The 17,925-nt window shown below is 46.2% G+C and overlaps 1 protein-coding gene across 5 annotated transcripts in view; it reads right to left on the bottom strand.

Annotated features, from left to right (window-relative positions):
• Positions 1-469: 469 nt before the first annotated feature.
• Positions 470-17,925, bottom strand: part of LOC131689698 (cyclic nucleotide-gated cation channel alpha-3) — a 520,080-nt gene continuing 502,624 nt past the window's right edge. For all 5 annotated transcript variants that reach the window (XM_058974953.1, XM_058974954.1, XM_058974956.1 and 2 more), the window contains one exon: positions 470-13,497. In XM_058974953.1, the coding sequence (XP_058830936.1) occupies positions 12,990-13,497 (508 nt within the window). In that variant the 3' untranslated portion in view covers positions 470-12,989. The remainder of the gene's footprint in view (positions 13,498-17,925) is intronic.

Here is a 17,925-nt window from a genome sequence, read left to right on the forward strand (position 1 = left end):
TACCTTTTTTGTGTTTTTTTTCTGTGCTGTCTCCGCAGTTTCCACAACCGTTCGGATGGCATCCACTGTAGACTTGACTTTCCGGAAGCCTACCTGGATATTTGGTAAACCTGTTCAGTCAGGATCACTCTCTTTGACATTTTCCCGACCGAATTCAACAGACTATACACTGAAGAATCTCCAGGAGGTTTTGCAGATTTCGACAGCAATACCTGCTTCTGTTGCTTCCAGTTATCGGAGAAGCTACCTTCATAGATGCATTTTTGCAGGGTAGTCCTGAACATATCCGGGTTCTCCTGTATCGCTGCTTTCAAAACCAGGTTTGGGATTCCGTCTGGTGCTGGAGCCTTCCTCGATTTTGCCCCCTTGATTAGCTCTTCTTTGGTTAATTGGGTTTCTTCATCATAATTGTTACTTGTGTTTCGCTTGCGACGACTGTTTAGTTCAAGGTACTTAGAGTTCTAAGATGATTCGTCTTTGGCAGTAACTAGGTGAGGAGTGAGGTAAGCGTGCAGCAGACTGCGGGGAAGAAAAATGACAGCGAACAACTTGTGTTGTTAGCTGTCGTTTATAGAACCAACATGGCTGATCGGCGTTTTTGAGAATCGTATCACCTGAGAACTCCTTGGTTTAGTTTCTCTGTTCCCGGTTTTTGTTGAATTGCGCACGAAAATTTAATCGTTTTCGTCTTTTAAAGTGCCAATTTCCGTAGCCTAGATCGTGTGCCGTGCTACCCGTCATAATCAACGTACAAATCGAACACCATTTGACGATATTCGCTTAAAACCTATGTCATTTAATTAAACTGCCGAGGTGTCATTCCTTTGCAGTTGTTATTGTTCAGTATGGAATGCAAAAGGCTAGTTTATCAGAATCACGAAGAATGTCATCTGGCTATGTGACGTGTGTTTAGAAACATTCTACAAAACGTTCCCGCTTCACAAAATGAACCGTCATCACAGAGCTGGTCGAAGACGAGTGATGCAGAGTTCTCTCTTTTCTTATCAAACATTGAAGTGCACGTAACTGAGAAAGAAATAAACACCACTAGTCGTACAGTGCCTCGGACTTAGTTCAATGGACACAATCGGAGTTACAAAACTTGTGCCATTTTGGAGGTCATGCGATTCTATTGTTTAAGCATCATTTAGAATAAGGATTGCCATAAAATGGAAGTCACTGGCGTTGCAAACGACTACTTGGCCACGAAATGTCCGATACCGACACTTTACCAACCGCAGCAGCACAACGTGGGAACCTCAATGTTAATCAATGCAGTTCACCTTTTCCAATGATTATTTCCACTGTGGATTTTTTGTTTCTGAACGTTGAATATGCCCAGATTGTTTCCGTTTATGTTAAAATGTGACGTTTGATAATTGTTTATTGTTTACTTTGTAAGAAATTTTTTTCAATACAGGTTTGTTGAAATTATACGAAATAAATAAATTAATTAATAAATAATTATTTTCCTTACTGTTCAATGGAAGCAGCCAGATGCTGCGGGAACAGTCCTGTAGGCGTCTCCCCAATGATTCGCGTTGACTTTGTAGCAAAGCTGCACATGACAGGCTTTCTTGCATAGCTTGATTGCTTTGTTGAGAGCGGTTCTTGCAGCTCTGTACACCAACATTCGTTCCTGCCTTTCGGTGTCATTCTAAGACGGACTTCTCCAGGCTCGGAGATAACTCATACGTTGATCGGCAATCATCGTATTCAACCAATTTGCAGAATGATGACCGTTTTTCGGCATTACAGGCCTCGGCATGGTCACCCTTGTTAGTGCTGCCGTCAGCTCGTCCGTAATCAGGGTCTAGAAGATGCCCTCATTTCTAAACGCTGCGACGAACCCACCCTTTTCGAAGATTGTTACTTTGCACCTTCGCTGTTTTATCTTCCTTCCAGGTCGTTCAAACTGTGCCCTGTGCCCAAAGCTGCACCAGATCGCTTGATGGTCGCTCCAGTTCATGTTTCCTGTCAGTCCAGAGCTACAGAAAGTGACATCGATGATGGATTCCCGGCCCTCGCTGCGAAAAGTGCAGACAGTATCTACGTTAGTAGGATGGTCAATCAAAGCCCCTTTGAATACAGTGTTTATCCCGACAATTCCGGGAGTTTCACGTTCTCAAATAAAATACATCGACGGGGCCCTTCTTATGGAAGCACTTCATGCTGACAGCCTCGCTCCAATTCTGAATACCGTCGGAAACAGTGATGCAACAATACCGCGGAAAATGGAGCCGAGTAACTGCCGGCGTCCGGTGTATTGGTGGAACGAATGACTCAGCATCCTCCGTGCTGCCTGTCTACGATCGAAGGCAGTCAGAGCAATGTGTAAGGTGCTATTCTAGGCGACTAGGGCTGCTTTTAAACGAAAAATAATGCTGGGTAATCCAACCTTCAACATGGAGCTGTGCAGAAGTAGACGCTAACTCCCGGCGGGCAACGTTTACCGTGTCGTGATGGCCAAGATCAATGACGCCAGCTGAAATATGCGCTGACAAACTGAAAATTACCGTGGAGGGTCTTTTCCTGAAGGACGTCCCAACCGCATGTCCTCCTGCGCCGTACGTTGATGCTGGTGACAATCGTGTCTCCACTGACGTGCTCCTTATGATGGCGGAAGAGCTGAAAGAGACGAAAGCTCCCGGTCTGGATGGTATTCCCAACGTGGCATTGAAGACCGCGATCCTGGCATTTTCGGACGTGTAAAGGATAGTTATACAGTAATTCCTGGACGGAGGTTACTTCCCGGATGGATGGGAGAAGCTGGTGTTGCTGCCAAAATCAGGGACGCCACTAGGAGATCCAGCATCATAGCGACCTATATGCCTGCTGGATACTCTTGTGAAACTTCTGGAAAGGACCATCCTCAACAAGCTGACGAACTGCGATGACAATGAGAACGGACTATCGCAGAGGCCGTTCGAATTCCGGAAAAAGATCTCGACGGTGGGGGCAACCCGCACAGCAATCGCGAGCGCGAAAAAAGTATTGAAGCAAAGGAGGAGGGATAAACGCTACTGCGCCGTGGTAACGATCGATGTGGAGAACGCGTTCAACAGCGCCATATGGGTGGCTATCGCTTTAGCGTTACACAGAATGCGAGACCAGGACTATTTGTGCAAAGTTTTTTATGAGGAGTTTTTCGGCTAATCAGTCATAAATTAGACAGCGAAAACAACAATATTGCTTTTACTTAGTAGTCAGTCACAGTCAAGACACAGTCAAGAAGACATTCACAATGTGCAAGGTTTTAAAATGTTGCTTTCAGAATTTAGTACTGGCCTACGAGACGAACATGGGACAGAGGTCGATTAGGGTCACGGTGGGAGTACCTCAGGGCTCCGTACAACACTGGAAGTCCCAGGTGAGTCGAGACTGTCGGCTTTTCAGATGATATTGTCCTGAACATAACCGGTGAAACCCTTGAGGAGGTAGAGATGTTAACGGGAGAGAGAATAGGCTTCGTGGAAACCTGGATGGCTAACGTCAAGATGCAGCTGAGTGGAGGTAGTGTTGGTCAGCAACCGTCAAAAAATCCAGCGCGTCGTGATCAGCGTCGGAGGACACTCAATCCCATCGATACGTTCACTGAAGCACCTGGGCGTGATGTTCGACGGTCGGTTAAATTACAACGTCCATGTCGGTTATATACGTGAGTAGGCTGCGAAGGCAGCTAACGCATTGGCAAGGATCATGCTGAACATAGGAGGAGCAAGATTCAGCACGAGACGTCTCCTGGCAAGTGTCTCATCCTCAATACTGAGGTATGGCGTACCGGCCTGGCATGCTGCACTGAGTTCAAATCGGAACCGGATGAAGTTGACAAGCACGTTTCGTCAAATGGCTGTTCATGTCGCGAGTGCGTACACAACGATATCGTCGGAGGCGGTATGCCGGGATGATCCCTATCTGCATTACTCTGGCTGAGGACGTTGAATGCTCCCAGCGGAGAAATGCACGTACTGTAAGGAAACTGGTCCGAGTGGACTCGTTGGCAAAGTGACAGCAAGAGTGAGACAACGCTACACCCAAAATCCGACGGGCATGTTTCTATTACTTTTGGGTAAGATTCTATTGTCTTTTCGGTAACAGACCAGGCAATTGCGCATTGCGGTATTAAACTCATATTCCCGCAAAGGTAGTAAACGGTGGAATGACGAATTTCGGTTGCTATTCATGTATGCGCATCACACAATCAAACACTTTTTCAGTATGTGTCAACCTCGGCTATGTTCGGATGTAGGATAATTCGGTCGATTGCTATGATAGTGTTAGTACCGAGCTATACCAACCGGAATCCTGGCGGATCTCTGACCAAATTCAGGCTGGAATATGCCCCAATATTGGCAGAAACCAGCCAGAATTACGGATTTTTTTACTGGATCGGTTGGATAGTGGAATAAGAAGCTTAGGCGGTTTCCGGATCCGGCCTAGCTGCCAGATCCGGACCAGTCCCCAAATCCGGACCTCCCGGATCCGAACCAGTGCCCGGATATGGACCAGTACCCGGAACCGGACCAGTACCCGGATCCGGACTAGTACCAGGATCTAGCCCATCCCCTATTCCCCTTACCAAGTCCGGATCTGAACCAGACCCAGACCTGGTGCTTAGATCCAGACAAGTGTCTGGATCTGGACCCTCGGTTCGGATACGTGGATCCATAGGTCTTGCTTCCCATACATGACGGGAAGGACTATTCATGTTTTGTGCAGTCGCTACCTTGCTGTTAACGTCCGTGATAGAAAAGAAAATTCAATTTAACACCGGCCGAAGTACCCCACCACTATTCCGAGTCGTTTTTTTTCTGACTGTGCTTTGAAGCTAGCCGAGTGTGAGCCGATCTTCAAATACGGAATGTGTCGCGTAGAAAAAATCGAAACTCGTCTCTATCATCATTATGTTCGCTTTGCTCGATGCGCAATACAATGACAAGCGAAGTGCTACACACTTCCAGACAATTCGACGCGTTAATATTTAAGAATTGATGAAACATGAGTGCGATGCAGAAGAGATTTGAATGTGTTGGTATTGCCATTTGGGGAATTTTTTGTTGGGACCGTTTTAGCATGAAACGTCTTGCTATTAGAGTAATTTTTTCTTATTACCGTAAAGGTATTACGGCCGAGTTTTGGGTGTAAGAAAGGAAGGTAGACCTACCGACTCATCCCAAATGTGTCGACTTAGGTGCATAGGAAGCATAGAGTGGTGACCTTTCATTTGAGGCAGTTTTTGACCGGGTACGCATGCTTCCGGAAGAACCTGCATCGGTTTGGACATGCTTAGTTACCCCTTTTCCCGGACTGTGTGAACGTGCAAGAAACATCGGAACACGTGGTCTTCGAATGCCCTAGGTTCAAAGAGGTATGCCTGGTGTGACAATTGGCAATATCGTCAAAGAGATGTGCCACGTCGAGCATGTCTAGGATACTGTAAACAAAGTAGTTATGAGTATACTCCTTCGAGCTGCACAGGAATCAGTGAAGGGACTAACAAAGTAGCGCCATCGCCCAGGAAGCCGCCGTGAAACTACACATCGGATCTCAGGAGAAATTCCACAGTCGGGGAACTCTCCATCGGTGTAGACTAGGTCCACCGTCGGTGACCAGTTGAGTAGCACGCGACGTAGCACCGGGTTCGGATCGCCGGGGCACCAGACGACCTCGATACCCTACCGGGTAGCACGTGAGTAGGCTAGATCCACCGCCAGGGATTAGAGCGAGTAGATCGCATGGAACGGCTAGCTGTGGATTGTTGGGATGGCAGTGAGCCGGAAGCTATGCAACACTCGGAGTCGCTGGTCAAATCTCAGCACCTACTGGCTGTAGGCTAGGTCCACCGCCGGGGACTAGATCAAGTTGATCGGGACGAAGCGGGGAGCTAAATGGCTCACGAATGTCGGTATAGCGACAAATCTGCTGCCGGGGAATTTACCATATGGTGGATTCACCGCTGTGAACTTTCCGACTTGGGAGCTAATTGGCTGACGAAACAGACACCGGTACCGAAAGAAATTCCGCCGCCAGGGATTGTTTAGACGGAGTAGGGTGAGTTCACGCCGGGGACTATTCGAGTAGATCGGGATAAGACTGGAAGCTGAATGACTCACTGAAACAGGAGCTAAACGGGACGTAGAAGATGAAGACGGAAAGCAAGTGGAAAGTCGAGAAGGTCGAGCCATTTCAAGGGTCAAGTGAGGCTCCGAGACAGCTGCGGAAAATCCGCGAGCAAAAGTACGAAGTAGTACCTTGGCGAAAAAAAACAGTAAGGAGTGGTTTAGTAGTTAGACACGAAAGTGAGGCATGAGTCCCACACGACGCCAATACACTACAGGCCAGGCTTTACAAGCTTTTTAAACCTTACTATAAGAAAAAATATACTCGACTGTATTCACAGATGATTACATAGGGTGAAGATATTCTTGCTCCCAACGATATTGCACTCACATGTGGTTTTCCTTACAGGACATTCCATGTGAAGATTCCCTCTCGAGAGAAGTGGTTGTCTGGCTATATGGAGAGACAACAACAAACGCCACAAGTGGCCTGTTATATTGACGGGTCTCTTATGGAGGGACGTGCCACAGTGGCACCTGTTCATACAAAGTTGTGACAAAATTATAAAAATTGGTATATGTGGCTAAAACTTGGGATTTTAACTAATTTTGGGTCGCTGAATCCATTTCTGCTGTCAGTTTTGAAATTCCATATTTCATTTTTTCGACAACTTTTATTACAACCATTTGAGAGCGTTGGTCGTTAAAGGGTTAATATAGACGTTAATCATAGTAGCCAATCACACCGGATAGCAGAAATGGTTGACAAAACTAGTAAAAACCACTAATTTTTCAGTAATATGACGTTATTTAGGCAATTAATTTGTAAGGAGATTTATGAGCTACAGGGCGTCTCCATATGGGTATTTTCAAAAACATAGATATACCAACTTCGGCGCAAAAATGCGCAAGATGAGGCCTATATATCTTGAAACTACACTAAATTTTGAGTCAGATTCATGATAAGTGACCCATGGAAGATCTCAAAAATTGGAAGACGTATAAAGATAAATTACTGATATGATATAAAATTTTTCAATTGGGTTTTTTTGATGTAAATCAGCTTTGCACAAAAATCTCACATCCACAGCATATTCATTCTTCTTTCCAATGAACTTAAAATTTCTCCAATTGGCTGTGTAATTCTTGAGATATCGCTATTTGAAATTCTAAGGTACTAGCAATTCTAATTAAAAATTCATTTTTCATCCGATTATCGTAAATTTTTGAGATACTTTTATGCAAACAGAGAGAAAAATAAAATAAATATTCACAAAATAATTACAAGACGTTGATTTTGGGGGTTTTGTCACTCGTCGTGCCACTGTGCGTGCTGCTGCGCGCGTCTACTGTCGTAAAATGAGATTGGAACAGTCTCACTCGCTAGGTAGATACAGTACTGTATTTCTTCGCGGTTATGTGCGGGTTACAATCGGGTCATCAACAGAGTTTGTCCGGTAAAGTTATACTCTTCCGCTCTGATTGTCCCGTTGCAATCAAGGCCCTTAGGTCGGACAAATTTGGTTAGTAAATGACTGAGCAATGCGTTATATATACCGGTGGTTCGCCACAGTGGTCCTTAGCCTCTTGCCCAGTAACTCCTATCTCTAGTTCCCCGCAGTACCAGCTGGGGTACGCGTAACCATAGGAAAGATCGGGTAACCAACCCCGGTGGGACCATCGTCGTATGCTGACAGAGAAGGGGGGGGGGGTCCTCTCTTCGGAGGGTGAGTCCATCCGAGCGTCTGTTCCCCATGTTAGGGGCGACTCAAAACAGCGTCTATTTTCCATGTTAGGGGCGGCTGATGTATCGTCCACGTGTCAGCGTGGGACTCTAAACAGAGCTGACACGATGGTCCTGAGGCGAGACAGGGGGTTGGGGAAGGCCCAACAAGTCGCCCTAGAAAACAAACCGTTACGAACAATGCAGAATCAACTCAATGGTGAATCAGCAGAGGACGAACACGGCATGGCAACTGATCTTGTAGCACGCGCAGAAGACGATAGGCTGCCGGCCCTGTTCTCCAAGAAGTCAAGGAGGAGATCGGTCGGCTGAAAAACAACAAAGCTGCCGGTGTAGATCAACTACCCAGCGAGCTATTAAAATACGGTGGTGAAACACTGGTTATAGCGCTGCACTAAGTAATTACCAAAATTTGGGAGGAGGAGATTCTTCCGGAGGAGTGGATGGAGGGTGTCGTTTGCCCAATCTAAAAAAGGGTGACAAGTTGGATTGCTGCAACTACCGCGCGATCACACTACTTAGCGCCGCCTACAAGGTCCTCTCCCAAATTCTTTGCCACCGATCGTCACCATTTGCAAGAGAGTTCGTGGGGTATTATCAAGCGGGGTTCATGGGTTCCCGTGCCACCAAATATTCGCGTTTTGACAGGTTCTGCAGAAGTGCCGCGAATACAACGTGCCCACACATCATTTGTTCATCGAGTTCAAATCGGCATATGACACAATCGATCGAGATCAGCTATGGCAGATAATGCGCGAGTGCGGTTTTCCGGATAAGCTAACACGATTTGTCAAAGCAACGATGGATCGGGTGATGTGCGTTGTTCGAGTATCAGGGACACTCTCGAGTCCCTTTGTATCTCGAAGATGGTTACGGCAAGGTGATGTTCTATCGTGCCTGCTGTTCAACGTTGCGTTAGAAGGTGTAATAAAGAGAGCGGGGATAGACACGAGTGGCACGATCTTCAGGAAGTTCATCCAGCTTCTTAGCTTCGCCGTCGACATTGACATAATGGCACGGAACTTCGAGGCGATGTCGGAAACGTACATCAGACTGAAAGCCGAAGCCAGCAGGATTGGACTTGCCATCAACGCTTCGAAGACAAAATACATGAGGAAGAGGTTCTAGAGACGACAATGTGAACCTCCCATCCTGAGTTCGGATTGACGGTTACGAAATCAAGATGGTCGACGAATTCGTGTATTTGGGCTCACTGGTAACCGCTGACAATGATACCAGCAGAGAAATTCAGAGACGAATCTTAGCGGGAAATCGTGCCTACTTTGGACTCCGGAGGACGTCGAACAAAATTCGCCGCCGCACGAAGTTGATTATCTACAAGACGCTGATTCGACCGGCTGTCCTCTACGGCCACGAGACCAGGACTATGCTTGTGGAGGACCAACGCGCCCTTGGAGTTTTCGAACGAAAGGTTTTGCGTACCATCTATGGTGGCGTGCAGATAGAAGACGGAACGTGGCGCAGGCGAATGAACCATGAGTTGCATCAGCTGCTGGAAGAACCATACATCGCGCATACCGCCAAAAATAGGACGTTTGCGGTGGGCTGGACATGTCGTAAGAATGTCGGACGACGACCTAGTAAAGATGGTTCTTGAGGGCAATCCGACAGGAACTACAATATGGGGCGCGCAGTGAGCACGATGGATCGACCAGATAGAGGACGACCTGCGGACCCTTCGAAGACTGCGAGGCTGGCGACAAGCAGAAATGGACCGAGTGGAGTGGAGACGGCTTCTGCATACAGCAAGAGACAACAAGGCTCTATACTGAAGGGTAAGGTAAGGTACGTAAGGTCGGACAAATTACGGCACAAGCTAGTGATTGCATGCCGAATTCAACTAGAGGAACTTAGTATTGATAATGCGATCAGCCTCGTTTGGGACATTCCGGTATTACTGGTAATGAATGGGCCGACTAATTGGCCAGAGCAAGTGCAAAGATTGACTATGTTAGCGCAGAGCCTGCTTAGTCAATTTAAACAGGTTGGTTAAAGGAAATGATCCGTGCTGTCCTGGGCTTCAACTGAGCACTGCAACTATAGGTGCGATCTACAAAAGCTTTTTTGGAAAAACCGTCGCCCAATGATTTCAAAAATCATCTTACGCTTCTTGAATCAACACTGTGACACGCGGCCTTTTACGTGTGAGTACAACTTATATGCTCTTTGGGTATGTATTGCCATTTTCCCTACCCTGCCAATTCTACTCCCTCCCTTCTCCTTCTCTTTTCCTTCCGATCAGGGAAATTACGAAAACATACGGCAAGGCACAAATCCCCGACTACAAGCGGGGAACGTGCATTTGAGCCAATATATTCTGATACCTGATTTTGAAATTTCGAATTCTCGGGTTCAAGTCGGTTCGGTTGAGCTTGAGCTTGTTGTTGAGCTTGTGCGACCACCCCTGGCTGCTGCTCCGTTATCGATCGGGACTAGCTGAAGTTGCACAGGGAATCAGTAGATAATTAAGCTTGGGAGTAGCGAAACATCTTTCACCTTAGGGTGAAATATAGCATAGTGCTTTCGCATAGGCCTGCTAAGCCAAGACAAGTTTCGGCTTCACTGTGTCTCATCGGCATAAACAGAACTTCTGCTCGAACAGGACATCTTGATTGGTCAGTCGTTCGATTGAAACACAAAGTGTGTTTTAGTTTTAAGGGATTTGCGTCAAGCCGACGCTAATCTATTCCGACAATAAGTTAGTGTCGGTTTCTGATGAGGCGAAGCCGAAACGCAACTGAGTATGATCTTTCAATGTGCAAACTCCTGGTAATCTAAAGTGTTTTTGATCAATACCGGCGCTGGCCAGGCCCGAACGTAGATCGCGGAAGGAAAGGGAAGGAATGGTTAGTCCGATACTTGCTTTTGCTAGACGCCGTATATACTACTGCGCACTCCACAAGTATGTATCACGAGGAGGATATTTTTGTTAGTAAGAGTATAGAGTTAGTTGGATCTACTTCTCCTTTACCGACTTCAGAGAGGTGATTCCAACTACCTGGACTAGATACTAGATATCGATCCACCAATTTCATGGACCGGGGGACCAACGGCTTTACTTCCCTACCGAAGGAAGACCTGACCACAGATTTTTTCACCTCAGAAAAATCTCAACGACCTCGGCTGGAATTGAACCCAGGCCAACTGGAATGAGTGGCGGTCACGCTTACAACTCAACCACCGGCACCGTCACTCGAGTTCAAGTCGGTTCGGTTTCGAAAAACTTGAATCCCAATCATCTCTAGTGCACAGCTGTCAGCTTGAGAAAATACGTAAAAAAATATTTTTTTTGTACTACACAATTAGTATTAAAAAACTCATTTGACAGGATTTCGATTCATCTCTTCACTGCGCTAGAAAAAAAAATCCAAAAAATGCCTATTTTTGATGCTCTACAGTTTTGTAGACCCATTTAATAAAAACCTCAAGCCTTGGCGATTCAACCGTGGAAACCTGTTCCTGTTTCATAACCTCTCTTCTAAAACACAGTTCCGATGGCAAATCGACAACTGTTCAACATCTCAACCATCAACATCTATCAACAATTGAGCTTTTGAAGCTTTTTCATTTTCAAATTAGCAATAAATATCCGTCATAATTAAAAGACCACATTCTCTCGAAATCAACAACGAATTGTTAACAGATTAAAACATTATTTCTTCATATAAAACTTATCGCACAAAGTCGGCATTCATCGGAGGATTCAACAATTCCTGCGCAGAAGTTTATTTGTTGCTGTTTTACTTCGATTTCCACCGTATTATTTATTAACTACAGTTATTCGAATGAGATTGATACATGAATTTAAATGGCTTAGTGTAACAAATAATCATCGCCTAGTAAATTTGAGTGGTGCTTTATGATGCTTGCTTGCTTGTACCCTAATCGCAAATCAACCGGACGAATAGTTTAGTTGATGAGATATGAAGAGTTAATTTACGTCGGATTCGAGTTATCCTCTAGGCTAATCGTCGTCACGTGCGCCTAATGATTTCTATAGATTGGAACGAATAAAACTTTTTTTTTTCTTGTCAGTAACTCTAGGTATCAAAATTTAAAAACTGGATTGTTTCAATTGGATGAAAGAAAATGTTGCGGACGTGTTTACGATGAAAGATTAATTATTTTCTATGAGGATTCAGAATGTATTCAAACTTGGAAATGCGCGACTTTGGATGAGGTTATAAAATTTTCTTAATTTCTTTAGTTTTACATGTTTTTACAGTGAAATATTCACAATTATCTCCTCTGCGAGGGTTTTTACTATTTGATTAATCGTTGAGTGAATGCGTCTGTAGGTGGCGGCAGTACCGAGCACGTAACAAATAATATGTATCCTCGAATTCAACAACAAACTAAAGTACGCTTTTGATTGGCTGCCGGCACTAGCCAACCATTCTCAACAATTTAATGCTTGCTGACTAGTTAGAATCAGTGTTCGCTGTGGTTTACTGTTTATTCTAATCTTCACCAACTGATTCGTGGCAAGTAAAAAATCTACATCGTTCGACAGTAGTGAGTACCTTCTTCGAAATTACAACTACATTTCACCTGGCTGTCTATTTCGGTTGGCTTCTCTAAATTACACTGGGTTTCGCTAGCTTTCAATCACTATAGAAACATTTATGAAATGATTCGACTATCATACAGAGCACGATTAGTTGCATTAAATGTAATCTCACTTGTTTTCATTTTCTCCAAAGTTTAGAACCCGAATTAGTGACATTATCAATTTTGACAAACCATTGGTGATATGAGTTTGCACTCATCCGTTTGTTCACGTTTTATTCCTCATCTACTGTGCTTGTTTTTTTTTACAGTTTGAAAACCTACCGACTGTGCGACGGTACCTATCTGTAGGAAGACTGCTTCCGTGCGCGCGCTTTCGTAGTCCTAGAATAGCTGCCTTTTTGTCAAAGATGACCCGTAATGCTGTTGTTTTTTCTATCATCCGCATTTTTCTCCCCCACCAGGTCTCCGAAGGTCGAAACTAGCAAACATTTGGACCGAACACAGGAGCCGTGCGGTAAAGGATTGGCCAACCGAAGGAAAAGTAACCGAACACCGTCGCCTGTTCTGTCCATCAAAACTAATACCATCGCGCCAATTCATGTCATGCATCGCACATACACCAGGGCAACTTTTTGAGGCAGCTCGCTTCCGTGTTATATGATACTTTCCCGATTTCGCTCGAGATCTTCGGTTTCATTCTCCTGACTGATGCTGGACGCGGACGAAGCGCCACAGATCTGCATCTCGATCTCCGCCAGCCGGTGTTCGACCTCCCACTGCTGCTGGGCCAGTTTAGCGTTCAGCGAGAAGTTTTCCGATTCGACCGTATGCAACCGTTCTCGGAGCCGTTTGATTTCGCCCTCCAGAGCTTCGTGAGATCCCAGCAGCGGAGTAGCACCGGACGATTCAATGTGGGTTAGCGAGTCACACGGTGGCCCCAGAAAGTCTCTGCTGTTGGTGGACAACCCGCTAGCATCACAGATGCTTCTCCTACCGGTGGTCCGGCTCGGTTGCGACTGAGGCCGGGATGTTTGATGGGAAGTCGTGCGACTTCTAGGCCGTTCCTCGGAACTATGTACACTGGGACTGACTGAACCGGGCGATTGGGGCTGTCGACTGCCGCTCAGTTCACCACGATGGGACCGGGGACTGGTCATGCGGCTGGAAAAAGGTGCAGAGAAAAAATGAATTAGAAATCAAGTTGTAAACATTTCTAGAACAAACCGTGAACAGCGCAACCTGGACAGAAGAAATTACCTTATGCTGCTGGTGGTTAGTAACCTATGTCTTGAGGTGTTGTGATTGGGTTATTATCTAAAATTAAATAACTTTTCGTGGATCAACTAAGATCATTTAGCATTCGTTTTCAAAGTTGCTGGGTATAAAATTTTATATGCTTAGGTTGTATAAAAATGATCTAAACCGGAAGTCCCCATCGTGGATTTTAAAATGGCATCAGACATCGATTTCCGCCATGTACGCGTCAACCCAATTTCGGAAATACCCAACTTTTATTAGTAATAGTTAGCTAAAAATATGTTAAATTGTATACAACTTTATACTGTACTGTACGTACTCAAACTTTTTGACGAACTTGGAGTTCTTAAATGGAGGTTTCAGTGTATCAGAGACAGGGAAGAAAGGGCGAACAATGATAACAGGGAGCAAAAAAAAATGCTTTCAACGAAAAAAAAAACGGGAGATCAACGAAATCGATTACAGATTCGGACGTTCTTGGTCAGGAGATATCATGAGCAAAAACGCCGGGTGGTAATCCTCGAACCGGTAGGGGTTCCTCCAGCGGATTTCGTAGTACGGCTCAAATGCGGATCGGCGACACATCGAGTTGAGCATGTGATGTTTGTGCCATAGGTCCAGTATTTGTTAATTAATTTGACAGAGATGTTTCCTGTCACCTTGAAGTCGCATCGAACCATCAGTAGTGTACAATGCAGGCGGAAGAGGGCATTTCCAAAAATGATAAGAAAAAAAAAAGGGGAAGTATAATCTGTATATGGATGGTTTTTAGGAAGGTATATATGAGGAATGTATAGAGGAGATGGCGGCTTATCAATACATTCATAATCGGAACATTGGGTGATCTTTCTCGGGCACGAACGGAATCCAATAGTTGAGATCTAGCGGAGAAATTTTCGGCGCATTCCCAGAATTTTTTTTCAATCTCGTGGTAATAATTCAACACCACTAACTCGTTGAGCTCACTACTTATTCGCGAGCTACTCGGTCTAGTCCCCGACGACGGACCTAGACCTCCAACGGAGAATTCCCGAAACCGAGCCAACCAACAAGGTGTCGAGGGCAGTTCGGCGATTCCGTTGTAGCAGGGCTTCCGGCTCGCTCAGTCTAGTCCCCGGCGGTGAATCTAGCTTACACTGACGGAGAGTCCCCCGGCGAAGGTAGATCTCCCGATACCGTTCCTTATTTTGTTTTAGCACCACAATTTCTTGAGCCCTTTGGCTTCCTGTTCGGTGCCATTTAGTGCCGCATCTGCTATAACCCCTTTGGTTCCCCTCTCGCACATTTAGACTTCTTCCCCGATGAGCCATTCAAGCTCTCGGCTTAACTAAAATATTGGTCGCGAGCTACTCCGCTAGTCCTAGCTAGTCCTCGACGATGGATCTAGCATACTCTAATGGAGAATTCCCTGGTGATAGAGGTTCTCCCGATACCGTTTTCCGTTTCCGTGAGCCATTTAGCTCCCCGTTTTGTCCCGATATACACGATCTTGTCTCTGGCGGGGAATCTAGCCTACTCAACGGGACAGCCAGCAGGTTCGTTCAGCGATCCCGGGTAGAGTGTAGCTTTCGGTTCACTGGCACCCCAACAACTGACTGCTAGCTATTCGAAGCGGTCTACTCAGTCTAATCCTCGGCGGTAGATCTAGCCTACTCACTAGCTACCCGGTAGGGTGTCGAGGTCGGTTAAGCGATTCCGGTGAAGCTTGACGTCCGGTTCGCTGTCGTCCCGACGACCCGAACCCGGTGCTACGTCACGTATTACTCAACTGGTCCCAGGTGGTGGACCCAGTCTACACCGTCGGAGAGTTCTCCGAAACCCGATTTGTGGGTCCACGGCGGAGTTCTAACCAATGACACTACTTTGTTGGTCTCTTCGTCACTTTCTCTGCAACTCGGAGAGTATACTCGCAACCACTCTGTTGCGAACGTCCCAGATTCCGGACAAAAACTGTGTCAAATGGAAGTTCACCTCTCCATGCTTCTTATGTACCCAAGCAGACACATTGGGGATGAGTCGGTGGGTCCACCTTCCTTTTCCACGATGTTCCTCTCTTACAGCCACTTAACCAAAGAGTCCGCTCGGACTAGTCGCTTTGCATCATGTGCCAGAGTTATACAGATAGGAATTATCCCAACAATTACGCATACCGTCTCCGACGATATCGTTCTGTACGACACGAACAGCCATTAGGCGAAACGTGCTTGTCAACTTCTTCCGGTTCCGCTTTGACTTTAGCGCAGCAGCCCAAGCCGGTACGCCATACCTGAGTATTGAGGATGATACACCCACCAGGAGACGTCTCGTGCTGCATCTTGCTCCGCATGATTCTAGCCAATGCCGATTACCCCTTCTGTTTTGCTTAGATGCTTTTTCCGCGCTCGCGATGACTATACAGATGTCGTCCACTGTCGATATCTCTTTCCGGAACCCGAACTGCATCTGTTCTCACTTTCAGCGTAGGTCATCAGCCTGTTTGGCCCTTTCCATAAGCTTGCCATGAGTATCCAGAAGGCGCGTAGGCCGACACGATACTGAATCTCCTGGTGGTGTCCCTAGTTTTTGGCAGCAACACCTGCTTCTGGATCTTCCATCTATCTGGGAAGTAGCCATCGTTCAGGCATTTCTCTAGCACTATCCTGAACATGTTGGAGACTCGATTGTCAGCAACGTTTCCACCATCTGCTTCAACGTACGGTGTAGGTGTCCATGCGGTTGGGTCGTGCGTCGGGAAAAGTCCATCCACGATAATCTTCATTTTGTCAGCCAACATTTCGGCTGGGATCAATGAACCCTTGTCCCTGGTCAACACGATATTGTAAGCATTGCCTCAGGGGTTAGCGTGTACTTCTCTTCACAGTTACTTGTATCAAGTGAATTTGTTTAGCACTATCTCGCGTTTACACTCTTCTCTGACTGCCTCTGATCTAGCTCTCTGAATGCGTCTTCTGGTTTTTAGGCTGGCAGCTCGGAGGATGCTGAGCTTTTCGTTCCACCATTACCCCGGTAGTTCCTTGGCATTGTTACATCACATGCCCTCGTTACTGTTTCCTACAGCTCATCGGCATTCGGAATTGGAGTGACGCTGTCAGCACGAAAGGTCCTTGTCGTAGTCCCTTATTTTCCACTTCCGCTCGCTAGTCCTCATTCTCCGTGTTATCGTACAATGGTGTAGTGGATCGTTTGGTTGTCACTATGTGTGCACTACTCACTAACTCGCCAATTCATGTAATCCATCAGCGAAGGACTGCAGAATGTTATGTTGATGATGGATTCATGTCCGTTTTGTACGTAATGATCTAGCGGAATCTTCGTTGCACAGTCTTAAATCGAACATCGCCAGGGCTTCCAACAAGCTGCAACCTCTTACGTTGGTCAACCTGCTAACCTACTCCATGGCCCAAGTGTTAAAGTCTACTCCTATAACAACCGGCGTTCGTCCGACTAACGAGTCGGTTAGTGTATCCAGTATCCGTTTGTACTGCTCTGCTACAGCTACAGACGAATACGCTGTTGATCCTGGCGATCACGAAGCCTTCGTGTGTGTTAATAACCATATCGTGTACAGGGAAACTATTACTTGGATTGCTGCCATCCCTGCCCTATCCACAACCGTTATCGGGAGAAACACGATACTACTTGCATTGTCGCATTTCCTTTCTGTTATTGACTGCCACAACAGTTGCTGTACAATGTCGCAATGATTAAGATTAAGCTAGGTTATCTCTATCATTGTTGGCCTGCCTTCTTCTTTACGCACGCAGGGCACTTCAAACATGTGGTCGTTTCGGGCCTCCGGTTTGCAGATCATGCACCTTGGTTGCTTCGTGCAGTCTCTAGCAACAAGCTCTTGCAGTTCCTCGTCTGATGTCCGAGGTTCAAGCACCTGAAGCATCGCTCCATCTGCTTGTTAACTCGCGGACCGACTCTCAGTGAGCACATCGATCATCCGACTTTTATCTTGCCGATCTCCGGTAGCTTGTTGGCAACGACCACCGGTAGTCGAATTGCCGCCGTTTGAGTGCCTCCATACGATTTCCAAATCCAGATAGTCACCGGTACGTCCAGTTTGCACTACTTGATCGAACTCCTTCACGGCAGACAGTAGCGCGATTCTGATAACCGTCCTTATGGACATTGTTTCTCTCGTCCACAAACTTGTGAAGCTCCTCCACCAAGTGCTTCGCTGCCACTACTTTTGGTTTCTGTAGGGTGTAACTCATCCCGCTATGCTTTAGCTGTTGTTGCTGCTACTTCTCCTCCTCTTGCTCTTACTGAATAACTTCAGCTGGTGCTGGTTGTGGTGACCTCACCAACCCACCTCTGGCGAAC

This window comes from Topomyia yanbarensis, chromosome 3 (assembly GCF_030247195.1).
Source record: "Topomyia yanbarensis strain Yona2022 chromosome 3, ASM3024719v1, whole genome shotgun sequence".
NCBI classification, from domain to species: Eukaryota; Metazoa; Arthropoda; class Insecta; order Diptera; family Culicidae; genus Topomyia; species Topomyia yanbarensis.